The following is a 27,592-nucleotide window of genomic DNA, read 5'->3' as shown; positions in this document are numbered from 1 at the left end:
GCCCCACAGCTCGGAGGTGAACTGTGGTCCGCGGTCTGACGAGATGTCCGCCGGTGCGCCGAAGCGAGCGACCCAGGTGGCGATGAAAGCCTGCGCCACATCGGCGGTGGTGGTGGAGATGAGGGGAATGGCCTCCGGCCACCTGGTGGTCCTGTCCACCATGGTGAGCAGGTGTGTGAACCCCCGTGACGGGGGGAGGGGGCCCACCAGATCCACATTGACGTGGTCGAAATGTCGTTCGGGCACGGTGAAAGGTGCCAGCGGGGCCTGGGTGTGTCGGTGGACCTTGGCCCGTTGGCAGGCTGGTGCAGGTGCTGGTCCAATCGCGGACGTCCCGACGAAGGCCGTGCCAGACGAATCGTGCCGACACCAGCTTCTGGGAAGCTTTCCGGCCCGGGTGGGAAAGGCCGTGGAGGGATGCGAAGATGCGGCGTTGCCAGGTGACGGGCACGATGGGGCGTGGCTGGCCTTGGGAGACGTCGCTGAGCAGGACAGTGTCCGCGAAGGGGATGTCGGCCAGGCGGAGGCCCGTGTCCGCCGCCCGGAGGGCTTGCACCGTGGTGTCGGTGGTTTGGTCCGCCGCCATAAGCGCGAAGTCCACGCCCAGGTGGACCGCGTTCGCGCTGGCCCGGGAAAGACAGTCGGCCACGGCGTTGTTTTTGCCGGCGCCGTGCCGGATGTCCGTGCTAAACTCCGACACGGCGGAGAGGTGGCGCTGTTGGCGGGCCGACCACGGCTCCGTGACCTTGGCCATTGCGTAAACCAACGGCTTGTGGTCGACGAACGCCGTGAAAGGTCGGCCCTCCAGGAGGTGGCGGAAATGGCGGACGGCCAGGTGTAGACCGAGGAGCTCACGGTCAAACGTGCTGTATTTGAGCTCGTTCGGCCGAAGCTGCCGGCTGAAAAAAGCGAGTGGCTGCCAAACCCCGTTCACCCATTGCTCATGTACGGCGCCCACCGCGTAGTCGGAGGCATCCGTGGTGAGGGCGATGGGAGCGTTGAGCACCGGGTGAGCGAGCAGTGTTGCGTCGGCGAGGGCCCACTTTGAGCTTTGGAAGGCCGCATCCATTGCTGCGGACCAGGCGATGTCGTGCTTGGCCGGCTTGCCCCAGAGGGCTTCGTAGAGGGGCCGCATGAGTTGAGCAGCGCGGGGCACGAAGCGGTGATAAAAATTCACCATTCCCAGGAATTCCTGCAGGGCCTTTATGGTGCGGGGACGCGGGAACGTGGTGATGGCCTCGACCTTGGTTGGCAGCGGCACGGCCCCGTTCTTGGTGATGTGGTGGCCAAAAGAATCAACGGCCGTCGTGCCGAAGTGGCATTTGGCCGGGTTGACGATGAGGCCATGCTCGCTGAGGCGCCCGAACAGTGTTCGGAGGTGGAGGAGGTGCTCAGCCCGGGACGTGCTGGCGACGAGGATGTCGTCCAGGTACACGAAAAGGAACGGCAGGTCACGCAGCACGCCGTCCATCAAGCGCTGGAACGCCTGAGCCACGTTATTGAGACCAAACGGCATCCGTAAGAATTCGAATAAGCCAAACGGCGTGATGACTGCCGTTTTAGGGACGTCGGCCGCCCTGACAGGTACCTGGTGATATCCCCGTATGAGATCAATTTTCGAAAAAATGACCCGTCCCACCAGACGGGCGGAGAAGTCTTCGATGTGCGGGATCGGATACCTGTCGGGGGTGGTAGCATCGTTAAGGCGGCGGTAGTCGCCACATGGGCGCCAGCCGCCCCCTGGCATTGGGACAATGTGTAGTGGCGAAGCCCACGCGCTATCGGAGCGCCGCACGATGCCGAGGTGTTCTAAAGCGTCGAACTCGGCTGTGGCCACGGCGAGCTTGGCTGGGTCGAGGCGGCGGGCTCTGGCGTAGACCGGCGGGCCCGTGGTTGGTATGTGGTGCTCGATCCCCTGCCGTACTGCGACGGCCGAAAACGTCGGCCGCGTGAGGGCCGGGAACTCCGTGAGCAGGTGAGCAAACTCGTTCGCCGCCAGGAGGGCGCATGCCAGCTCGGTCGGCGCGGAGCTGCTCAATGTGCATACCAGGGAGCTGAAGGTTTCGGCGTTGATTAAACGACGCCGTTGGACGTCCACCAGCAGTCCGTGTGCGTAGAGGAAGTCGGCGCCTAGCAGAGCCATGGGCACGTTTGCAATTACAAACTTCCAAGCAAAGCGTTGGCCGCCGAAGCAGAGGGTGACGTTGCGCGGGCCGAAGGTGCGGATGGCCGATCCGTTGGCCGCAACCAAGGAGGGGCCGCAAACCGCGGACTGCCTGTCCTGGTCAGAGGTGGGTATGTCGCTCAGTTGGGCGCCGGTGTCGCACAGGAAGCGCCGTCCGGACGCTTTATCCGTGATGAACAGTAAGTTGCCCGTGTGGCCGGCGCTCATGGCTGGTAATGAACGCCGGCCCGGCCGTTTCCCGGCCTGCCGAAGGTGCACGGGGGTCGGCATGTCCGGGCCTTCTGTCCAAACCTGGCATGATAGTAACACCACGCTTGGTCAGGTGGAGGCCCCGGTCGTCGTGCTGGAGGTGGTCGGCTCGGTGTAGCGGCCGCCAATTGCGTCGGCAGTTCGGTCATCGACCGTGCCGGGTGCTCGGGCGCCATGGGTGTTGCGTCGGACGGCGGTGGGCCCCAGGTCGCTGCTGCGATGCGCTGGCCTGCGGCGGAGATCTTGTCGGCTTCCCTGGCAAGGGCACGGGGATCCGTGATCGTCGTGCTTGCCAGGGCGAGGCGTACCGGGCTAGGCAGCTGATGGAGGAACAGCTCCCGGAACAGGCATGCCGGAGAGTGCTCGCCGAGCAGCGAAAGCATGTAGTCCATTCGCTCGGAAGGGCGCGTGTCGCCGAGCTCGGGTAGGTCGAGCAGGCGCCGTGCGCTTTCCGCCGATGGGAGGGCGAAAGCGTCGAGGAGGAGCTTTTTAATCATGCCGTATTTGTCAGCGGCTGGCGGGCTCTCGAGGAGGCTCAGGGCGCGGGCCGCGGTGGCTGAACCGAGCGCTGCTACCACATGGTGGAAGCGGGTGTCGTCGGCCATGACGCCTCGCAGGGCGAACAGGGAGTCCGCCTGTGCGAACCAAACCGCCGCGTGAGCCTCCCAGAAGGTAGGCAGTTTAAGGGCCACTGCCGTGTCCATGTCGGTAGGTCACCAATAAAGGAGCTCGGGCTCCCACGTCGATCGGAAGAATGGACGCGACAAAAAGCTGGATTTCGTCCGAGTTGCTTTATTCAAACAAAACACTCAGGTACTCTGAAAAGCCCGCTTATCGGGCAGCAATATATATACACACATTATCCCGGAGCGTTTGCCCAGGAAAGGCGAGAGGGCGCGTGGCCGAGCGTCCTGGCTGCGGCCTGGCAAGTTGAGGGCGAGCCTGCCCGGGCGTCCTGGACGAGCCCGGCATGGTGATCGCTCCGCATCCTTGATAGGTGCAAGGCGATTGTGAAAACCCAGCGGTAGCCGCTACAATCTCTTGTTTATTCTCGACTTCTCCTCAAGCCGCACTGCGCGTCCTCAGCCTCATCTCGCGAACGTCAACAGCACGACACAGCGCGCGCTTTCCGGAGGGGCGGAGCCAAGCCGAGCAACATAATTTACATATACACATCGATCATTGATCGTGAACCGAAAAATATATTAAATTACTGATGGTTTCAGAGTTATGACGTTTTTAAGCATGAACCTTTAAAACCGAGCCCCTCCCTCATTTTTGATCCAATCGAGGGGAATCTTCACAAATCTGTTCAGCATGTCAGTCTACTAAGATGTCCTTTTGGAATTTGCGATAAGGCACGTGGTTTGGCAGATATCGTTAATTAAACGAAAATATTTTTTTTAAATGGATATCTCTTGAATCGCCAGTACCTCAGACCGTGAGTTGGTAATAATTTATATAATTCACACAGTGCAATACGTGCAGGCCGCTCCACGGAGCGACCTTGCGGGCTTATCAACGAGGCGAGGCGTGACACACGTGTCTCAGTATACCTCAGATCAAGTTTGAAAACCAGCATCAACCGAGCATAAATTTGCATATTCGATCATTTTTGACAAAGTTATGGCACTTTGAACTTTGGTAGGGGACATGTATTGCAGCGCAATACTCAGAATGCTTGTTTTTCAACATAATCTCTTCCCCATCTCTGTTCCTCCCCACTTCATCTTTACTTCACATCTTCATTTACAAAGCCGAATGCCCCAACTCTGTGTTTGCCTCAAAATCTTTAGTCCCAAACCCATCTCTCTCTGTTCCCACCTTTCCCAGTCGAACCCAACTGCTCCTGGACTCTGTGTCCTTCTCTCCTGACAAGGTGGAGGAGTTTTTGTCTAACCTCGACTCTGATTCTGCAACTGGACCAGACGGCATCAGCCCACGGGTCCTAAAATCCTGCTCTGCCGCTCTATCTCACCCTCTCTCTGTTCTTTTCACCCTCTCTTTTGCTCAAGGTCATCTGCCAGCATCCTGGAAATCAACAAACATTACCGCTTTACACAAAAAAGGTGCAAAAACAGATCCTTGCAACTACAGACCAATCAGCCTGCTCCCAATTATCAGCAAAGTCATGGAATCCATCAGTGCTTCGGATATGAAATCTTTCCTCTTCTCCAATGGCTTGATCTCTGATCATCAATTTGGTTTCAGATCAGGTCATTCTACTCTGGACATGCTGCTTCTGCTGTCTCAACATTGGATGGTGGTCCTCAATGCCAAACAGGAAATCAGAGCTGTCTCCCTTGACATAGCACGTGCCTTTGATACGGTCTGGCACCCAGCTCTGCTCACCAAACTCTCCTCCTATGGTATCCATGGAAATGTCCATGCATGGCATGCGGCCTTCCTCTCTGGTAGCAGTCAACATGTGGCCCTGAATGGATTTCTCTCATCTCCCCTTCCTGTTCAGGCTGGAGTTCCCCAAGGCAGTGTTCTAGGTCCTGTGCTTTTTCTGGTCTTTGTCAATGATCTCTCCGACTCTCTGGAAAATCCTCTCTATCTCTTTGCTGATGACTCCACTCTCTGCCGCTCCATTCCTCTTCCCTCAGATCGGCAGTCTGCAGCCTCCTCACTCTCTGAAGACCTGGACAAAATCACAGACTGGTCAAACAAGTGGAACATGTCTTTCAATCCTGACAAATCTCACACCCTTACTATGTCTCTCCGAAAAGATCGACTGGACAACCCTCCCATCTACTTTCTCAACAATCCTCTCCAAGAAGTTCTGTCGCTCAAGCTTTTAGGTCTCATTATCTGCCATGATCTTTCTTGGGAAATCCACATTTCCAAGCTGGCCTCCAAAGCCAGTCGCCGACTGGGCATCCTCCGTCGTGTGAAGTCCTTCCTAGGCACACCTGAGCTCCTCACCACATACAAGGCTTTCATCCGCAGGTCAATGGAATATTGTTCTCCCCTATGGGCCAGTGCTCCTGCCTCACACCTAGCTCGGCTTCACGCTGTTGAAACCAAAACTTTCAGAATCATTGGAATCTCCTGCGATGAAGCTATCTCTGAGGGCCTTTCACTCACTCACCGCAGGCAGGTAGGTGGTCTTTCCGTCTTCTACCGACTCCTCTCCGGCCTTGCTCCCCCAGCTCTCTCTGTGCTCTGTCCCCTAAATATTCCTACAGGTCGCACAAGATCTGCCAGCAACCCTCTGATGGTTAAATTGCCGAAATCTCGGCTCTCTGCTCACCTTCACTCTTTCATTCCTCTTTTCTCCCGCCTATGGAACAAACTCCCACACTCCTTTCAATCCCACTCCTCCCTCCAGGTCTTCAAAACAGTTGTTCACCACCATCTCTTATCTTCCCCCATCCAAAACCTTGATCTTTCCTACCCCTGCTAATTCACCCCAGATCCACCTTGTCTGAAATTCCAACTTCTTTCCTGGAAGTCCTGGCAGTGTCCATATGTTTTATACCTCTCCCACCCCCCCTTCCCATGCCTCCACCCCCAAAGCCCTCTCCCTCCCACAGATCTCTCGATGTCTCCATGTCTCTCGGTCCCTGCTCTCAAATGTTGTGTTTGTGTCCTTCCCCCTCTCTCCCCATCTTGTCTACCGCTCCCGATGTTATATGTTTTAAGTGTCGGTTTGTCTTTCTGTGTGATTAATGTTCGCTCTTTCATGAGCCTCGATCTTGTATACAAAAAAAACAAAAAAAAAAACTCTCCCCCCCTCCCCTTTCTGTCCCTCCCCCACCCCTGTATGTTTATGTTTTTTTTTCTCCCCCAGCCCCTCTTTCTCTCTCCCTCTCTCCCTTTCTCCCCCCATCCCTTTCTGTCTCTGTCTGTGTGCATGGTCATTTACTAGAGTAGCTCATGGTGGTTGAGTATGCACTTTATTGTACAGACCTAAACTCTTCAGGAATCCACTAATTGAAGGTCCAGGAACAATATTTGGTTGGTAACACATTTGCCACTGACGGCGAAATAGCTGAAATGGCCACACCCCTTTTTGGGCCACGCCCCCTTTTTGCCGTGACTGTATCTACAGAACCGTTGGACCTAGGAGGTTGCCCGACCACTCAAAATTTGCGCAATGGCCACATTATGGGGGGTCAGTAATACATTTTCATATCCAAAAGTCAATGGTTTTTAAGATAATTGCCAAAAACCGATTTCAACATGTTACGAACTACAATATTATTCGTAATTGTTCCTGTTCCTGTTCCTATTGTTCAAACTGTCCACAACCTGTCAAGATCAAGACAGCTGATTGACATCATGAATAGGTTGAACTTAGCCATCAGCTATGATTCAATGAAGAGGATCAACGCTTCGGCTGCCCAAAAGATGGTGGAGGATACCCTACCCAACAGATGTCCTGTATCGTCAATGATCTCTGAATGGCATGTTGTCCAAGGCGCAATGGACAATTTTGACCATACAGAGAACACAGTTTCAGGAAAAGATGGCAGCCATGACACTGTTCTAGTCATATTTCAGAACCAACCGAGAGATAGCGATTCTGAGGACATTCAGACGACAAGCTGCTCAACACCACTAGGAAAGAGAAAGTTTGCTGGTGTGCTGCCATGTCAGGTCATTGAGAAGTCACACCTTGTCAAAGGCACTGGTGATATACCGGAGACATTTTCAACGACACCATACAAGGATAATCGAAAGCACAGTGTTGATGATGATTATTTCCTTTGGTGCATGGCAAGACAGAAGTACACCGATCGTGAGGAGGGCTCTTTTCCTAGCTTCACAGCAACAATGAGTGCACTCCAGGATCCACTTAAGTTTGATGTTACAAAGACGTCATTTGTACCCATCCTTCCATATGTCGCAACCGAAATGGACACAATATTTACATCCATGATAAACTTTCAGGATGTCTTGAAGCAGAAGAATGCCGTGTCAGGGGCATTGTGGTCTGATGAAGGGGTGTATGCAATCGCCAAGGAAATCCAGCTGTTGAAGCCAGATCAGTTTGGTAACATATTCCTTGGAATGGGACCTTTTCACATGGAGAAGATTGTCATCGCTTGCCTTGGGAAGTTTTTAGGCTGTATCGGTATTGATCTGGCTTTGATTGAGACTGAAGCCTTTGGCAAGCTCGTTGTAGAGAATAGTGTCATGACTGGAGGTCACTATTGCAAAGGCAAGGAGGGAATGAGTCTTGTATCAGAGGTGATGACAGTTCTTATGTTTGAGAAGTTTCAACCTGACCAGGACAGTACTAGTTGTGAATTAGACCAGCAAATAGAGACCATGGAAACTAAGATGCAGCAGGCTTTAGATAGTGACCATACAGAGTTCAGAGAGATTTGGGAAGAAAGCAAGATCTTACATGCAGACTTGAAGAAGTATTTCACCGAATGGAAAGAAACGGCCTGTAATGAGATCCTATCCTGAGAGATCTTACACACTCTATTCGGCAAGGCGATTGGCATCTTTTCGTTTCAGCTGTGCGGAGGTGCATGCCTTTGTTCTTCGGGTTTGGCCGGACAAACTATAGCAGATGGGGTACGCTGTTCCTTGAAGATTGCCTGGACCTACAAAGGAAGTTCCCGGGTATCTACAGATGCTTTACAGATGGTGGATGGGTGATGTACCACACTACCCGACAAGGCAGTGCAGTAGGATTTGACATGGCACTCGAGAAGTGTTACAATAAACCCGCCAAGGTTGCTGGAGGTATCATTGGGATGACCAGACAGAAAGAAGCAGTAGCCTTATGGAATCTCCTAAAGCATGAGAAAGATCTTCATGTGGCACAGCTGCTGGAATGGTGCAACTTGGGAGACAAAGATGACAGTGAGCTGAGCCTACACCATGAGTTCAATCCAAGTTCTACGAAGATTGGCCATGTTCGTGCAAAGGCCCTTCTGGATTACATAAAATCCATCAACAATCCGTTCGACGCTGGAATCAGACTTCAGAACATCTCTACTGGAGCTGACATTCCCCAGGAGGTTGTCGACGGATTACTTGAATGCCTGGAAATTGGTGAGAAGAGTTATGAAGAGTTTGTTGAGACCAGATTTCAGGATAAGGAGAAGCACCTACATGATACAATCCCTACCAACCGCAAGACTGTTTTCATGAAACGTACTTCTACTCCGTTCACAGCGAAGAAATCGATGGCGAAAAAGGATGCAGCGGAAACGGTTAGGTACATTGACTATGCTAGAGAAAGAGGGTACAGCATGCTAGAACTCCTGAAGTATGAATTGACCAGCACATCCCAGTTCCTCACCACTGAATGTAAAGATGGCATCAAATTGAAGAAGCCCGATAAAGCCTCCTTAGCCAGGGAACTTGTCAGTCGCCTTCCACAGGAGACGAGGAATGTAAAGAGTGACGCTCAGATGACAATAGTGGACTTCATGGCACTTGTGCGTAAACTACCGATGAAAAAGATGGGCCTTCACACATTCGGGGAATTGGCTGAGAGTCTTTCCAACAGGATTCTTGCTACAGGCTCCGTGTCCACAAGAATAGACATTATTTTTGATGTTTATCAAAAATCATCAATCAAGCAAATGGAACGGGCACAGCGAAGTTCCTCAGAACAAATCACAATCACCATTGGGTCTGACAATCAGAAACTCCCTGTCGATCTTGATATGTTCTGGAGCTCAATGTTGAACAAAGTTCGGTTGCAGGAGTATGTCTTCAAGTGGATGCTGCAGAATGTCGAGTCGGACAAGGAAATATTCTTTGGAGGAGTATATGGGGGTGAATGCAGGAAACTGTTAGCTGGCACTGAAACACAGATCGCAGAGCTCTCAAGCAACCAAGAAGAAGCCGACGACAGAATCATGTTCCATATTAATGATGGTGTTGTGAAACACGGGGTTCAATCAGTCTTGGTCGACTCGCCTGACACAGATGTCTTTGTCAACCTCATCTTCCACTTCAACACAACCTGGCAACTACAAAAGCTGTACGTGAAGCTTGGTAACCGGAAAACAAAGAAAACTGTACCAGTCCACATGTTGGTTGATCAACTGGACAACGGTTTGGTGTCGTGTCTCCCAGCCATTCATGCTCTCAGCGGTTGCGACAGTACCAGCAAGGTGGGTCCAAAGCTGTCTGGCCTGAAAGCATCCATCGATCTCTCCCTACTGGAAGGGTTTGGTGTAGAAGAACTGTCACCACAGATAACAAGCAATGCTGAAAAGTTCCTTGTGTCTGGATTAAAGAAGACCGACTGTTCCACTTTCGATGAATATCGATGGGAGCAGTACCACAACTCCAAGAAAGAACTGGACTTCAACCAGCTTGTGTGCTGTTCATCAACGCTACGAGAACACATAAAGCGAGCATTTCTTCAGTGTAAGATGTGGTTGCAAGCCCCAACTCCTGCCGTCACCAAACCAGATCCACTCCAGTATGGGTATGAAGCAACGGACGTTGGCATAACACCAGTGATACTGCCAGTATCGTGCAGGCCCGATGACCTGCCTCCTCCATGCAAATGCCCAAGAGCATGTATGAGTACCAAAACGTGCACTTGCAGAGACAGGAACATTAAATGTGTCACGTTTTGTGGCTGTAGTAAAGGCGAAAAGTGTAGAAATCCAAATAAGTAAATTCCAAAATAGGATGATGCAAAAGGTATAAGTGTCATATAATGTTGTGGCCTTGGTGGTATCATACAATTGTAGTTCGTAACATGTTGAAATCGGTTTTTGGCAATTATCTTAAAAACCATTGACTTTTGGATATGAAAATGTATTACTGACCCCCCATAATGTGGCCATTGCGCAAATTTTGAGTGGTCGGGCAACCTCCTAGGTCCAACGGTTCTGTAGATACAGTCACGGCAAAAAAGGGGGCGTGGCCCAAAAAGGGGTATGGCCATTTCAGCTATTTCGCCGTCAGTGGCAAATGTGTTACCAACCAAATATTGTTCCTGGACCTTCAATTAGTGGATTCCTGAAGAGTTTAGGTCTGTACAATAAAGTGCATACTCAACCACCATGAGCTACTAGAGTAATTAAGCATAACATATCATTCTTTGCTAACCCACCCTCCTACCCTCAACTTTCACTCGACCCCCCCCCCCCCCCTCCCCTCTCTCTCTCACCCCACCACTCAGTTTCTCCTCCACCCCTCTCTATTTCCCCAACCCTCTCTTTTACCCCCTTTGTCTATTTCACACCCTGCCATCTGTTGCTCCCCCTTCTATCTATCTCCCACCCCATTTGTCTCCCTCTCTTCCCCACCCCTCTCCCTCTCTGTCTCTCCCTCTCCCTCTCTGTCTCTCCCCCTCCCTCTCTGTCTCTCCCTCTCCGTCTCTCCCTCTCCGTCTCTCCCTCTCCGTCTCTCCCTCTCCGTCTCTCCCTCTCTGTCTCTCCCTCTCCGTCCCTCCCTGTCCGTCTCTCCCTCTCCGTCTCTCCCTCTCCGTCTCTCCCTCTCCGCGTCTCTCCCTCTCCGCGTCTCTCCCTCTCCGTCTCTCTCCCTCTCCGTCTCTCTCTCTCTCCGTCTCTCTCTCTCTCCGTCTCTCTCTCTCTCCGTCTCTCTCTCTCTCCGTCTCTCTCTCTCTCCGTCTCTCTCTCTCTCCGTCTCTCTCTCTCTCCGTCTCTCTCTCTCTCCGTCTCTCTCTCTCTCCGTCTCTCTCTCTCTCCGTCTCTCCATCTCTCTCTCTCTCTCTCTCTCTCTCTCTCTCCGTCTCTCCATCTCCATCTCCATCTCCATCTCCATCTCTCTCTCTCTCTCTCTCTCTCTCTCTCTCTCTCTCTCTCTCTCTCTCTCTCTCTCTCTCTCCTCCTCCACCCCTCTCTCTCTCCTCCAGTCCACCCCTTTCCCCTCATCCTCACCTCACCCTTCCCTTCATCCTCCCTTCCTCCTCACCCTTCCTCTCTCTCCCTGCCCTCTCTTAATATTCCCATCACAAAGCGACTGCATTGCCTGGCAACGCCGGGTACCTTTGCTCGGTATGAGTAAAGGACATGTTACAGAAACATTCTGAGTACAAGTTTTCATTCTTCTTGTTTAAATTATCACTATTTTACAATGGTAGAAGTTTGTATCACAGGTTTTTTTTCGAAAAATGTTTTATTCTTTATTTTCTTTTTCCATCTCCTGCCCCATTGTTGAAGTGCAGACTTTGCATGTTCCGAGCCGATGGGAATCATTTCGGGGCAGATTTCCAATGATTCCATCACTGCATCATCAACACTGGGCTCGTTTTGGGCTCCTTCAAGGGCTCGCTTGCTCACGGGTGTGAACGGCTGGGCTCCGGCGAACCCACATGGCCCTGGCCAATGGCTACAGGTGTGTGAGAGCTTTGCGTGTGCAAAACAACACTCAAAAAAGGGTTTGTGATCATTTACAATTGGAAAGGTTCTAGATCCTTAAGAACAGGAGTTTTATTGAAAGTACATCTGCCATGACAAATTATTTGAAAATCGTAACCTCATAGTCAGGCATAGAAACCGAGAAAAAAGAAAGAATAATAGCACATGACTAACCCAGAAAGGTGGGAATGCTTATGTATTCATTTAATATCTATCCTGCCTGCATTTATTTAATATTTATTTAATAATAATTTAATATTTAATATAAATTTAATATTTAATATTTATTTAATTTAATATTTAACATTTAATATTTAATATAATAATGTAATTTAAATATTTTATTAATGGGCAATGGGTACCTTAATATGAATTGAAAGTATGATTGTGATGTTGACCTTCCGTGTGTTAAAATAATGCGGTACAGCAAGTATCAGGAAAGTTGGGCCCCCCCCCCCCCCCGGGTTATAAATGTATAAGGAACAAAAAATAATAATTAAAAAACGACTCGTTTCTATATACAGAGAGAAGTTGGATCACCCAGTCAAGATCTGCTTATTTAGACTTTCGTAAAACATCAAGAGGATTGTTGTTTAAAGTTGTAGCGAAGATGAACTCGGGAGTGCAGCACGGCAATGATGGACCGAGGGAGAACTCCTTTTACCATGGAGATTGTGGACCCTTTTTATATTAATTTCCATTCTGCATACAGAACATAAATATCTCAATGCAATCGGTTCGATTCGTGACAGAGAATCGACCTTCGAATGCGGAGACATTTTCATTGGCGCCAGCCGATAGGGATCGAGCCATGTGATGTTTTAATTTTGTGTCCGAGGCCATCGGGTTTGATGATCTTTTCAAATCGAATGGGTCAATCATTGGAGTTTGAAAAAGGTGATTTTATTATGGGAATCATCTCGGTCAGAAACCTCAGCATGAGGTCACAAATTCATGCCCACCTCACGTTTTGGGTGAAAATTGGAAAACACCGAAAGGGGCCAAAATCGATCAAAATCGGCATCTTTCCCACTTTTCACACACTGTAGATTATAACATCCAATGAGTAATACTTTTAATATGTAAATGTTTTCATCTACCATATAAAACAAAGTCTGTGTGTGTGTGTGTGTGTGTGTGTGTGTGTGTGTGTGTGTGTGTGTGTGTGTGTGTGTGTGTGTGTGTGTGTGTGTCTTCACATAAGAGTAGGTTTTAAAGGCTTTGAGTAGGGCTTTAGGAGGGATTTGAGTGGGGGGGGGGGGGGTTAAATGGGCAATCTTTGAACACGACTGTGTGTCCACCGGTTAAAAGACCTGAAAGACTCTGAGGACCCAAAGACATCAAGGACCTAGAAGACCCCAAAGACCCAATGCACCCCAAACACCCAAAATACCCAAAGACCCAAAATACCCTGTAGACTGTTAAAGACGCAAAATATCATGAAGACCCATAAGATTCCAAGGACCCAGAAGACCCCAAGGACTCTGAAGACACAGAAGACCCAAAACACCCCAAACACCCAAATTACCCCAAACACTGAAAACACCCTGAAGATCCAAAAGACCCAGAGGATTCAAAAGACCCCGAGGATCCAAAAGACTCAAACAACCCCAAGTACCCAAATGACAAAGAGGACCCAAAAGACCCCAAGGACTCAGAAGACCCCCAAGGACTCTGAAGATCCAAAATACCCTGAAGTCCCAAAAGACCGAAAAGACCCAATGGACCCCAAACACCAAAAAATAACCTGAAGACACAAAATACCCTGAAGACTGTTAAAGACTAAAAATACCTCAAAGACCCAAAATACCCCGAAGACCCTGAAGCTCTAAACTACTGAAAAGACCCTAATGACCCAATAGACTCTAAAGACCCAAAATTTTGCTAAGACCCAAAGATCCAAAACACCATAACACCCCAAGGACTCTGAAGATCCAAAATACCCTGAAGACCCAAAATACCCCTAAGACCCAAAAGATCCCAAGGACTCAAGAACCAAAAAGAGAGAAAAGTCCTTGAAGACCCAATGGAACCCAAACACCCAAAATACCCCAAACACCCAAAAGACCAAAATGACCCTGAAGACGGTTAAAGACCCCAAATACCCTGAAGACCCTGAAGACTCTTAAATACCCAAAAGACCACAAAAACCCAAAAGACACTGAAGACCGCAAATTCCCCAAAGACCCATAAAGACCCCCGAAGATTCAAAAGATTGAAAAGACCCCAACACCCTTAAAGACCCAAAAGACCGCAAAGACCCAAAATACACCAAATACCCTTAAAGACCAAAAAGACCACGAACATGCAAAAGACCCCCCCAAGACCCTTAAAGACCCCAAAAGACAATGAAGACCCAAAAGACCCTGAAGACCTTTAAATATCCAGAAAACCCAAAAGACCCCAAAGATCCAAAATACCCCAAAGACCACAAGACCCTTAAAGACCCAAAAGACAACAAAAACCCAAAAGGCCCCGAAGACCCAAAATTCCCCAAAGACCCAAAACACTGAAAAGACCCCAAGACCCTTAAATATCCAAAAGACTCCAAATAACCAAAATACCCTGAAGGCCCAAAAGACCCTGAAGATCCAAAGACCCTTAAAAACCCAGAAGACCCAAAACACCCTGAAGACTAAAAATAACCAAAGACCCAAAAGACCCAGAAGACCCTTAAATACCTCAAGGACCCAAAATATTCCAAAGACCCTTAAAGACCCAGAACACCAAAAAGACCCGGAAGATCCAAAAACCCAAAAGACCCCGAAGACCCAAAATACCCCAAAGATTCAAAATATATCAAAGACCACGAAGACCCCAGACACCCAAAAAATCCCAAAGACCCTTAAAGATCCAAAAACACCCAAAGACCAAAAAAAAAAATCGAAAAGACCCAGAAGACCAAGAAGTCCCTGAAAACCCAAAATACACCGAAGACCCTTAACAACCCTGTTTCTGTTTCTGTTTTCTGTTTCTGGTCAAATCTGTTTCTGGTGTTTGTTCCTCCTCCATCCCCTCCCTTACCTCAAACGGCTACACAGCTGACTCCGCACGTGAAAAAGCTGAATGCCTCAACTCTGTGTTTGCCTCTAAATCTTGTGTCCCAAACCCATCCCTCTCTGTACCCACCGTACCCAGTCGTACCCAGCTGCTCATGGACTCCGTGTCCTTTCCTCCTGACAAGGTGGAAAAGTTTCTGTCAACCCTCGACTCTGATTCTGCAACTGGTCCTGACGGCATCAGCCCACGGGTCCTAAAATCATGTTCTTCCGCTCTTTCACTCCCTCTTTCTGTTCTCTTCACCCTCTCTTTTGCTCAAGGTCATCTGCCATCTGCTTGGAAATCAGCCAACATCACCGCTTTGCACAAAAAAGGTGCAAAAACAGATCCCAGCAACTACAGACCAATCAGCCTTCTCCCAATTATCAGCAAAGTCATGGAATCCATCATTGCTTCGGATATGAAATCTTTCCTCTTCTCCAATGGCTTGATCTCTGATCATCAATTTGGTTTCAGACCAGGTCACTCTACTCTGGACATGCTGCTTCTGCTGTCTCAACAATGGATGGAGGTCCTCAATGCCAAACAGGAAATTAGAGCTGTCTCCCTCGACATATCACGTGCCTTCGATACGGTTTGGCATCCCGCTCTGCTCACCAAACTCTCCTCCTTTGGTATCCATGGAAATCTCCACGCATGGCTGGCGGACTTCCTCTCTCGTCGTAGTCAACGTGTGGCCCTGAATGGGTTTCTCTCATCTCCTCTTCCTGTTCAGGCTGGAGTTCCCCAAGGCAGTGTTCTGGGCCCTGTGCTTTTTCTGGTCTTCATCAATGATCTCTCTGACTCTCTTGAAAATCCTCTCTATCTCTTTGCTGATGACTCCACTCTCTGCCGCTCCATTCCTCATCCCTCAGATCGGCAGTCTGCAGCCTCCTCACTCTCTGCAGACCTGGACAAAATCACAGACTGGGCAAACAAGTGGAACATGTCTTTCAATCCTGACAAATCTCACACTCTTACGATGTCTCTCCGAAAAGACCGACTGGACAACCCTCCCATCTACTTTCTGAATAATCCTCTCCAAGAAGTTCTGTCACTCAAGCTTTTGGGTCTCACTATCTGCCATGATCTTTCCTGGGAAAACCACATTTCCAAGCTGGCCTCCAAAGCCAGTTGCCGACTGGGCATCCTCCGTCGTGCGAAGTCCTTCCTTGGCACACCTGAGCTCCTCACCACATACAAGGCTTTCATCCGCAGCTCAATGGAATACTGCTCTCCCCTCTGGGCTGGTGCCCCTGCCTCACACCTAGCTCGTCTTCACGCTGTTGAAACCAAAGCGTTCAGAATCATTGGAATCTCCTGCGATGACGCTATCTCCGAGGACCTTTCACTTACTCACCGCAGGCAGGTTGGTGGTCTTTCCGTCTTCTACCGACTCCTCTCTGGCCTTGCTCCCCCAGCTCTCTCTGGGCTCTGTCCCCCAAATATTCCTCCAGGTCGCACAAGATCTGCCTGCAACCCTCTTATGGTTAAACTGCCAAAATCAAGACTCTCTGCTCACCTTCACTCCTTCATTCCTCTTTTCTCCCGCCACTGGAACAAACTCCCTCACTCTCCTCAATCCCACTCCTCCCTCCAGGTCTTTAAAACGGCTGTTCACCACCATCTCTTATCTTCCCCAATCCAAAACCTTGATCTTTTCTACCCCCGCTAATTTCACCCCAAATCCACTTTTTTGATGTGACTTTTGTCTTCTTTCCTGGAAGTCCTTGGTGTCCTTGCGTTTTATACCTATCCTGCCTCCCCCCAGACCCTCTGCCTCCCACACATCTCCCGATGTCCCTGCCCTCAAATGTTGTGTTTGTGTGCTTCCTCCCCTTCTCTCCCCATCTTGTCGACCGCTCCCACTTTTATGTGCTTTGTTTACTTGTTTGTTTGATTTGTTTGTTTGATAAATGTTAGCTCTTTCACGAGCCTCGACTCTGTATACAAAAAAAAAAAAAAAAAAAACCCCACAAAACCAAACAATCTAAAACACCAAAAATACCCCCAAAGACCCTTAAAGACCCTGAGGACCCGGTGGAACCCAAAGACCCAAAATACCCAAAAGACCTAGATGACTGAAAAGACCTAAGGGCTCCAAAGATGCAGAGAACCCAAAAGACTCAAATGACCTAAAAGACATTCATCACGAAGACACAAATTAACCAGAAGATCCCAAGGATGCAAAAGAGCTTGAGCACCCAAAAGACCCAAATTAACCAGAGGACCCAAAAGACCCTTAGGACTCTGAAGACCCAAAAGAAGAGTAATTATGTCTCTTACATTGGAATTGTAGACGGTGGCTTGCAAACCGAGCCTCAAGGTCGGTGTCCGGAAGCGGTTAAAAAAAAAAATCACAATAAATACACTGCGCAGGGAGGTGACATTCGCTGAACGTGACGTGCAAAGTGCGCAGAGTAAACTTAGTGTTCATTTACGTCTGTAAGATGTCAAAAAAATAAAGAAGATATAAGCACACCTGACACTAGGCCCAGGCTTCCGACTTTGGCACGCTCATGCGGCTGCACCGTCAAATAAATTGTTCCAACCTGTCATTTTTGACGGGCTTTATACTAGTACACAATAGTTATGTTATGGTAATGGGGGGGTTTTAAAATGCTTATTATATGTTACTTATTGTCATTGTCCATATTTCTCATTTAATCAACACTATCGGTTCAGGTAAATTTATATCGATTAGTTGAATGACGCAATAATGTATCGGATTAATCAAAGTCCCACTCTGAATCATCAGATGAAGAGCTGCATGTTGGTTCCTCTTCTTCATGTATTGACAAATATAGTGTGGGATGAAATCCCCTTCAAACGATGAAATCTGGTAACGACCTTCCAGAAGCTTCCAGCCATTCTCTTTAGGGTTGTACATGGCTGGAGCACAATTGTGGTCATTTTCATAAATTGAGGCCAATAGTTTGTGTAGTTATCGCTGGAAGAGCATAACATACTTTAGGACCCAGAAATTTGGACATAACTCTGATTATTATTGTTAATGCTCGATCCCAAATCCATCGGAATGTCCGAAGCAACGTTATTCATACGATACAGCAATATGATCGTGACATCAGTGTCCACGTGTGGGACCAAGCCGCACAATTTTGTTCGGATCACCAGGGCAACGCCGCCGATCGTACTTGGGAGATTTGCCAGTGTTTGAATGAAAAACATTTCGTCATCAACAACGTTAATCACATCAGATGGTGCACTGACTACTTGGTTCTCAAGATTTTTCATGAGTTTGGACATATCTGTTTTATTTGGTGATCCGTCGACATGTGCCAGCGACAATGACACAGGAGCTAGCGTGTAGCTGAACACCTTCGACAAGTCAACGGCCAATGGGACAGTGAGAATGACTCATTTGCCAATCAGATCTCATGTTCCCATGACTTCTTTGATTTTCATATCTTTACCTTTTGAGGTGACCTCCATTGCATCAGAGCAAAGTTCTTGATTTCCTTCTCTCGTATTGCTTTTTCAAACTGAGGAGGCCTCAAAATGTCCATTTTTAAAAAAAAATTTGTATACAAGATCGAGGCTCGTGTAAGAGCTAACATTGATCACAAAAAGACAAACTGACACATAAAACATATGATAAAGGGAGCAGGAGACAAGATGGAGAGCAGGGACATCGGGAGATCTGTGGGAGGGAGAAGGCTTGGGAGGAGGAGGCATGTGAAGGGGGGAGGGGCGGGTGGGAGAGGTTTAAAAAAACAAAAAAAAACGTGGACACTGCTCGGACTTCCAGGAAAGGAGTTGGTATTTCAAAAAAGTGGATCTGGGGTGAATTAACGGGGGTAGAAAAGATCAAGGTTTTGGATGGGGGAAGATAAGAGATGGTGGTGAACAGCTGTTTTAAACACCTGGAGGGAGGAGTGGGATTGAAGTGAGGGAGTTTGTTCCAGAGGCGGGAGAAAAGAGGAATGAAAGAGTGAAGGTGAGCAGAGAGTCTTGATTTTGGAAGTTTAACCATAAGAGGGTTGCTGGCAGATCTTGTGCGACCTGTCGGAATATTGGGGGGACAGAGCACAGACAGAGCTGGGGGAGCAAGGCCGGAGAGGAGTCGGTAGAAGACAGAAAGACCACCAATCTGCCTGCGATGAGAGAGAGTGAAAGGCCCTCGGAGTTAGTCACATCGCGGGAGATTCCAATGATTAATTTAATTTGATTAAATTTATGTATAATTAACTTTTTTGATTAAGTAAAACAAATTAATAGATATGAAATGATTAATTTATTTCCAATGATTAATGATTAATAATAATTAATTAAATCCATTGGGAAACTCATCACACCATTTCTGGCCAATTTCATGGAAGTTCAGCACATCATCGCTGACCTCCGATGACACAGATCGACCTGTGGATTTGCAAATATCCCTTTCAGTGTGACTGGATACTGGAGATTCACTTCCGTCTATCAAAATTATCTCTCTTCATTCTGTATGGCTTCACCTCCTGAGCAACATGTTCTTCTTCTTCTTCCATTCCTGCCATGTTTAGCATGCGCCCCAAACAATTGCTCTCAAATTGCCCGAGTAATCATCCTTCCTTCTTTTTGCAGACATTCTGATGGCTCAATACAATTGTTCCGGTCAAACGGAACGCCGGATCTCCATTGATTGTCTACTCTGGAATTTAATCAAATGTATCCCTTGCAAATGTTTTGTTGATCGATCTTCTGCCGCGACCTCCATTTTTCAGTGTTCGACGAACCCCAGGATGGGTATGATCAATGTTCGGCAGATTTTAAAAGTAACTCGCAATCCACCTGGCTAACTTGGACGATGTGCTGCAAAGAACACAGGGCACACATTGTTTTTTCTAACGAGTACACAGAGATGTCTGTTCTTGGAAAAATTCCAGACGAAGAAAGGTTTCTTGTAGAACTTTCAGGTTGTAAGTGTAAAAAACCCCACTGTGGACACAGAACTGGCCTTCCTTTCCAGCACTTGTTTTCGGAATGGCTGTGAAACTTTTACAACGACTGCGATGATATCCATGATATCCATGCTTTTCTTCATAGGTTTCCGATAGATGTTCCCCAAAGTATCTCACCGTCCACCTGGCGAATTTTGATGACTCGCTGCAAAGAACGCAGGCCAATTTTTTTTTTCTAAGGAGTGCACAAAGACATGTATTGTATATTCTTGGGAAAATTCCAGCCAAAGAAAGTTTTATTGCAGAATGTTCAAGTTGTGAGTGTAAAAAAAATCTCCTTTGTGGACACCAAACTGTGCTTCCTTTCCAGCACAAATTTTTGGAATGGCTGTGATTTTTTTTTAACAACTCATGATATCCATGGCTTTCTTTATCGGATTCTGGCAGCTGTTTCTTTTTGTATGTTTGGAAGTAATGACAGACCGAAAAATATGAAGAGAATTGAAAGGGAGAGTTTTGGTCTTGAAACGGTGGCACTGACAGAGAGACAACAACAGAGGATGCAGACAACAAGTTGGCCAGGGGGATTGTGGGAGTGAAGAGGGTGGATAGGAGGAGAATGAATGAACTCAGAGAGGAGATTGGTGTGCAGATGAGTGTGATTGGTAAAATTCCGTCTGAGATGGGCTGGACACTCGGTGCGGATGGGGGAAGAGAGAATGGCAAAGAGAGCGGATAGGTTGATGGAGCATGGTAGGAGGAAAAGAGGTTTGATGAAGTAAGGGTTGAGCATGGTTAAGTAAGTTGAGTAAGCGTTGAGTAAGGGTTGAGTAAGGGTTCAGGTTGAGCATGAAAAAGCGGTTGAGATGGGAGGATTGTGTGAAGAGGGACATCAGTAAGGTGGAGGTGGGGGTGGTTGGAGAGTGGAGTGACTTGGCTGAGGACAAAGGGGAAATGGAGGAGTATCGTGGTCAAGGCAGGGCAGAAACGTGGTACGATTGGACATCACCCCTTATAGAGGGGCCAGAAGGAGAAGAAGAAGAAGAAAAAGAAGAAGAAGAAGGGTCTTTTGAAACCTTTATTCTCATTAACCTAATGTTTTCAACTTCCTTAGTTTGCTGCCAGATTTCATCGTCGAATGTGTTTACTTCTTCTGTTTGTCAAATTCCAACAGGTAAAACACAAACAGTTTTTCTTCTGTTCACAGCAGGTTCGGGTTGATCATCTGTACTTTGTTCTTCTGACATTTTTTCTGCATTAATTATCACCGAAAACAAATGGGATGCAAGAGTTGCTAGCCACCACCAATAGGACGAGAAAGCAAGTTAAAATACGCTGACGTTACAGAATCCAAAGTTGTGCTATCTCATCCACGGTCTGGAATAACTGGAATAAAAAACTACAAATCTAAATTTTATTTCAAGTGTCTATGTTCCTGTTAGATAAGTTTCCAGTGGATCGTTTTTGACATGCAAGCACAATAAATATCAGAATTATATGCAGTAATGTGCAAAAGTTTTTGCAATTTTGACTTACATTGGCTGCCATTGCCTATGATGTAATTAATTTTAAACATCCTTATCCAGAACTGCTGAACGGATCGATGCAAAATTTTACAAACATGATTGCCTCACCATGGAGATCAAATTTGCGAAAAACAATGTCATCTGTCATGTGATGGTCTTCGGGGGGTCTTAGGATTTTTAAAGGGTCTTTGAGATTTTGGGGGTCTAGAGGGTCTTAGAGGTATTTGGGGGTCTTAAAGGTTTTCATGGTCTTGGGGGTCTTCAGGATATTGGGGGGCCTTTACACATTTTCAAAGGTCTAAGGGGTCTTAGCTTAGCGGTTAGGGTGCCGGCTTGGGATCCTAGGATCCTGGGTTCGAATCCCGGTCGATCGCTGAATTAACGCCAGGGGGGTTGACTCAGCCTGTCATCCTTCCGAGATCGGCAAATTGAGTACCAGCTTGCTGGGATGAATGATCCCGGTGTGTACCCCGATTTAGAATAGGTACACCGTATCCCTGCGCATCGTAAGAGGCGACCAAGGGTTGGCGGCAGGAATGGCATCCAGCCATAAAACATTGCTTCAAAAAGGGGACCACGGTCCCCGAAAAAGTCCAACCCCTGCTCTGCGGGGAAAAATTGGCCTCTAAAGGTGGTTCTTCTTCTTCTTAAGGCTTTTAGCAGTCTGAAGGGTCAAAATGTTTAAAAGGTACATTCCAATAATACGTAATCAAAAGACATACAGTCACACACCTTCACGGCTTCACTGCCTCACCTACCTTGTTTTTCCATTATATATATATATATATATATATATATATATATATATATATATATATAGTGTGGGTAGTGTTTGAAATGGCAAAGGGCTTACCCTGTGCAGCTTTTCCTGGTTGCTTTTTATTTGGCTGGAAGAGCAGAGGGATTATAATCCATGTGAGGGAATTCAGCCGAAACTCACAAAGTCGCCAAGAGTCGCAATGCATTGGAGGGTCTTGGGGGTCTTCAGGCTTCAGCCAAAACCACTAACCGAGGCCGAAGTATGCAATACGTGTTTATCTATATCAATATCAATGTCAAAAATATCAAACACAATCAATATGTGTTTATATATCATATTCAATATATTAAACATGTGCTCACCCTTCCCAGGTGGACATTGGTCGTGTGAGGATGGTGTCTGGCGTCATCATACAAGGGGCTGATGGAATCCCAACGCATAGTAGCGTTCCTGGTAGTGGTGGTGGTGGTGGTGGTGGTGGTGGTGGTGGTGGTGGTGGTGAGAGAAAACCAGAAAACATCAGTGGTTTAAGCCGGACGTTCGTGCGCAAGTTCCTCCTGAAAACCAGTCTCAACGGGGAGCAGTGGAGCGACGTGGTTAACGACGAGGACAACAAGCCGAAGGTAATTTGTCTGTGATTTCTGCAACATATGACTGTGACGTCAGCACAAAAAATCCCCATCGCATAAAAGTGATTGGGAAAGAGGTTTGTTACAAGTTTGAGGTTTCCATAGCAGCATTAATCATGTGCATGGAATTACATTTTAGAAACTCCAGGACTGCAAATACTCTTATCCTAATGAAAGCACGAAAATGAATGGGAGTAATTGAAGGAAGTAATTGAGTTTGATGGGAAATTCAATTTAAATCTAAGTAGATATTATATCATCAGGTTATTTAATGCTCAGTTGTTTAGGTTTGACACCATTTTTGCATCTCCCCCAGGTCTTCCTAGGAAGCTCAAACATGGACCGGCCAGAGCTGCGTCGTTTTACTCCCCTGTCCGCACGCTTTGTGCGTCTCTACCCAGAGCGCTGGGCCTCTCGTGGTATCGGCCTGCGCCTTGAGCTACTCGGCTGTGACGTACCAGGTACGCATTGAGCAGGTGGAATTGCCAGGAATGAAAATGTTGCAGGGCGGGACGAGAGACATCCCAGAAAGGCCACCGGATGTTGTAGGCCAAGGGATGGAAGTAACGAGCTCTATTCCGAAACGGCTTTCTCATGGATTTGTTCCTTTACCAAGTGGAATCTGATTAAGAATTCTCTTTCTGGTGGATTGCTGCTAAGGGCACTGCACCTCAATACCTGTTCTACTTGGGATGAGGACATAAAGCCGGCTGTCCCATCTTGATTTAGGTTGTGGATGTTAAAATCTCCCACAGTGTGTTGGTACCTCACTAAATTCTCTCCTCGGGGAGTAAATAGGACATCTACATTATTTATTTGATGAATGTGGATACAATATGATGTTATTAGTGATAATGTGTGTGTCGTCCCTCGGACGGAGGTTGGAGATCCCATGGTGTCATTCACGAAGAGTAGGCGAGCTATCGCCGGCACCATGACCAAATTACAAATTCCTGGCCTAACCAGCAGAGGGCATTACATCAGTGGCACAGCCATGAGCTAATGATGCTACCCCGCAGCCTTGTGCCGCATACGAATGAAGTAATAATGGGGTTAGTAAATAGAAAAAATGGGAATTTATAGATAAAGCTAATGGGAATAATGGGACATGTACAGGTGATAGGTAAATTAATAGATACACTTAATCAAGACTCTCTTAATCAAAATCAATTTAATTTAATCAATTTAATCAAAATCAAGACTCTCTGCTCACCTTCACTCTTTCATTCCCCTTTTCTCCCGCCTCTGGAACAAACTCCCCCACTCCCTTCAATCCCACTCCTCCCTCCACGTCTTTAAAACAGCTGTTCACCACCATCTCTATCTTCCCCCATCCAAAACCTTGATCTTTTCTACCCCCGCTAATTCACCCCAGATACACTTTTTTGAAATACCAACTTCTTTCCTGGAAGTCCTTGCAGTGTCCATGTGTTGTTTTTTTTTTACCTTTCCCACCCTTCCCCCCCTTCCCACGCCTCCTCCCCCCAAGCCATCCCCCTCCCACAGATCTCCCGATGTCCCTGCTCTTAAATGTTGTACTTGTGTGCTTCCCCCTCTCTCACATTCTTGTCTACCGCTCCCTTTATTTCGTCTTATGTGTCGGTTTATTTTCCTGTGATTAATGTTAGCTCTTACATGAGCCTCGATCTAAAATACCAAAAAAAAAAAGAAATGAGTTGTGGATATGACAGGTATGATGGGCCAAATGGCTTCTTCCTGTATGAGGATATGCTTCCTGGTATACTAGTGTACAGCAAGTTTCTTCGTCTAGTATATGTTTTTATGTGATAATACGTAATAATTTGCCATATTATGAAACGGTTTTTGGATGAAAAGGAAAGGACAAGAGGCAAAAGGGGATTATGGAATGGAGGAGATGAATAACTCGCTCGATTCTGAATGATGAACGCATTAGAGGATGTTGGATTTGAAAATAGAAATGATTATATATTATAACAAATTACGAATCATTATCAATTGTATTTGATAAAACAGGAGGTTATTGAAATTGGAAGGTTTACTCTCAGGACAGGTGATGTTTACTGAATATGAAAACATCCCAAATTAAACTAAACAGGAATACCACGGTGCCCCTGCTTTATTCCTTTATGGTATGATTGGGAGGGTGGAATGCGATGAAGGAAGTGCTCTGGATATTTTAGGACAGGAAATGCACCGGGGTATTCTACCAGTGTGGTCTGCCTCATGCCTTTGGTATGCAGGAGAAGTGACGGAGTAATGGTGAAACGAACGTAGGTGGTAGATGTAGTGGGTAGTACAGAAAATGGGTGTTCGGTAGGTGAGAGTGTCCATGTGTAGGTGTCGGTGTAGGTGTGTATAGGGGTACGGTCCAGGATGGAGTCGTCCAGTCAAGGAAGACAGGAATACCATCATTTTGAGGCACGGTGTACGCAGCACGGACGGTGTACGAGTTCAAATGATGTCGGGAATGGCCAAAGGGAATATGAGGAGAGGTAGCAAGCCATTACGAGGGTGACTTTGTCTGACTGTGATTTATGAGGCTACTTAGCTGACGCCAAGCTGGCTGGGTGGTGGAGGCACCGTGCCAAGGATCCGCTGGTTCCTGGTTTGATTTGTTCTTCCTGTATTGTTAGGAACATGGTTCGTCCGTATTATAAATCTCGGTCCCTGTAAGCTCGCCATTAAATTGTAGTTAGAAGGGGGAGGAATGCAAAACTCAGGATTGCTTCCTTGCTTTTATTTGCTCTTCCCCCTGGAGATTTCATGATGACGGATTGATAGAACACTATTGTGGACCTCAGGCTGCGCATGGGTTCGTCGGTTTATTGTTAAAGGGACGATACCGCTGTGTCTAATGTTCACCTGAAGATTGAGCAAAGGTTCCCTTCAAACTCCAAGGCCAGACAGCCCAAGAGATGAAAAACTTTTTTGAGGAAGGTCCTGCCCAACTCCCATTCCTGATTTATTCTAGCCCCATTTGGAAGTGCGAGGAAACCCGCTCCGGCACACACCAACCCAGGTTAATCCTGGAACTTCCACGGAAGATCCATTACGGTCATGTCACGATGACACAACAATGTTGAGGAACGAGCTGCGAGGACCTGCGGGTTTTGGAATGTGTTGCCAATGGATTTCCGAGGGGGGCGAACATATCGGTACATTCAGCTTTTTGGACACCTGGTACAGTTTAGTCTCAATCCCAGCGGGCTCCTGAAGCAGCTGCAAGGCCTGACTGATTGCCTCTGCTGACCTGGCTCAGGACGAGACATCTAAGGGCCGCGGGATGAGGCGGACGGAGGCACGAATGTGGAGTGTTTTCTTTCACCTGTGATTGTAATTAACATCCATCGTTGGGCATGCCCTTGTCACCTGATGGATCCTTGAATGCTTATGTGGCAATAATTTTAAAGGGGCGAGAGGACCTTTTTGAGACCCCTCTGTATGAGCGTCCGTTGAACGGTGTTTCTACTTGGGAAATGTATCTCCATTGTGCCATGTTATCCTCAAATATAGAGGGTGAAAAAAAGGTATTTACCTGTGCCCGTGAATGTGGTTGTGGCGAGTGGTGTCAAAAATGGGTGAACCGTTGCATTACCCTTTCTTCCTGGTTTGCCATTGTTCATCGTTGTAATAAACGGAAGGAGGAGATGCTGCAAGATTTGTACGGAATATGATCTGCGACATTGGTGGTCTTCATGGTGCAAATGCAGCTGTTTCTCCAGCCTGTTCCTGGTGCCACTTCCTCACGCCCCCACGGCCGTGGATCTTTGCCCGTCACGGGTGGACTCCTTTTTGCCCTGGGCCCGTACGGCCTGTGCAAGGGCCAACGCGGGACTCGGCTGAGCTGTTGAGCGATGTCCGAACAATTACCCTCCCAGAGGGACGGGTGGAGTGAAAGGCTTTGGTCCAGGGCTACGTGACCAATCGCAGCATCCTTACTGGTGGTGAAATGTTTATTTTCTGCATGGTTATGCCTCTCGCTGCTTGGTTCTGCATGGTCATGCTCCCTTTGGTCTCTTCTATCCGATTCCGATGTCTTTACTAGAATTGGTGACCCCGTCCCATTTTTCACCTTTACCACCATGCATTGCGCACGCTTTGACAGCACTGCAGGAGGTTGGGTGCTCGCATTGACCTGTACGTGCTGTTGTTCCTCACGAGGTAATGCCTCCGAGGTCCAGTGCACCATTCGTCATTAGGCCGGATTAAGTCGTATTACTCTGTCCGCTTGGACACCACTGCAGGAGATTGGTGTACAAGGTTTTAATAATAAGGGTCTTTTGTCTGGCAAGCAATGGGATTAACTTCCTGTTCCACAACTTCCGGGGATGCCTCTTCATGGTGGTTGTACCCCCCAATGCAACCAACGCAAGTTACAGGCCAAGTCTTCCCATTCTTCCTTCTTGCTAAGATTTGTCAGGGCACCGCGGTCACGGTCAGAGTGCCGATCTGTACCTGTGGACCAGCCCTCTCCATCTTGTGTGTCGCTCTCTTTCTCTGTCTCTCTCTGTCTCATTCTTTCTCTCTCTCTCTCTCTGTCTCATTCTTTCTCTCTCTTTCTCCCTCTCTCTTTCTGTCTCTCTTTCTCTCTCTTTCTTTCTCCCTCTCTCTTTCTGTCTCTTTCTCTCTTTCTCTTTCTCTCTCTTTCTGTCTCTCTTTCTCTCTCTCTCTCTTTCTCCCTCTCTCTTTCTGTCTCTTTCTCTCTTTCTCCCTCTCTCTTTCTCCCTCTCTCTTTCTGTCTCTTTCTCTCTTTCTCCCTCTCTCTTTCTCCCTCTCTCTTTCTGTCTCTTTCTCTCTTTCTCCCTCTCTCTTTCTGTCTCTCTTTCTCCCTCTCTCTTTCTGTCTCTCTTTCTCTCTCTCTCTTTCTCCCTCTCTCTTTCTGTCTCTTTCTCTCTCTCTCTCTCTTTCTCCGTCTCTCTTTCTCCGTCTCTCTCTCTCTCTCTTTCTCTTTCTCTTTCTACTCTTTCTACGTTTCTACGTTTCTACGTCTCTTTCTACTCAAAT

At 47.6% G+C, this 27,592-nt stretch overlaps 2 protein-coding genes across 2 annotated transcripts in view; one reads left to right on the top strand and one right to left on the bottom strand.

Annotated features, from left to right (window-relative positions):
• Positions 1–27,592, bottom strand: part of LOC144892699 (uncharacterized) — a 400,706-nt gene that overhangs the window by 173,553 nt on the left and 199,561 nt on the right. The gene's annotated exons all lie outside the window — the stretch shown is intronic.
• Positions 1–27,592, top strand: part of LOC137429508 (neuropilin-2) — a 129,689-nt gene that overhangs the window by 79,840 nt on the left and 22,257 nt on the right. Inside the window, exons 9-11 of the mRNA XM_078780917.1 lie at positions 11,559–11,728; positions 22,349–22,600; positions 22,923–23,067. Of these exons, the coding sequence (XP_078637043.1) occupies positions 11,559–11,728; positions 22,349–22,600; positions 22,923–23,067 (567 nt within the window). The remainder of the gene's footprint in view (positions 1–11,558; positions 11,729–22,348; positions 22,601–22,922; positions 23,068–27,592) is intronic.

This window comes from Myxine glutinosa, chromosome 6, assembly GCF_964187855.1.
Source record: "Myxine glutinosa chromosome 6, kmMyxGlut1.1, whole genome shotgun sequence".
In the NCBI taxonomy this organism is placed as follows: domain Eukaryota; kingdom Metazoa; phylum Chordata; class Myxini; order Myxiniformes; family Myxinidae; genus Myxine; species Myxine glutinosa.
This window is presented reverse-complemented; position numbering and strand designations above follow the sequence as displayed.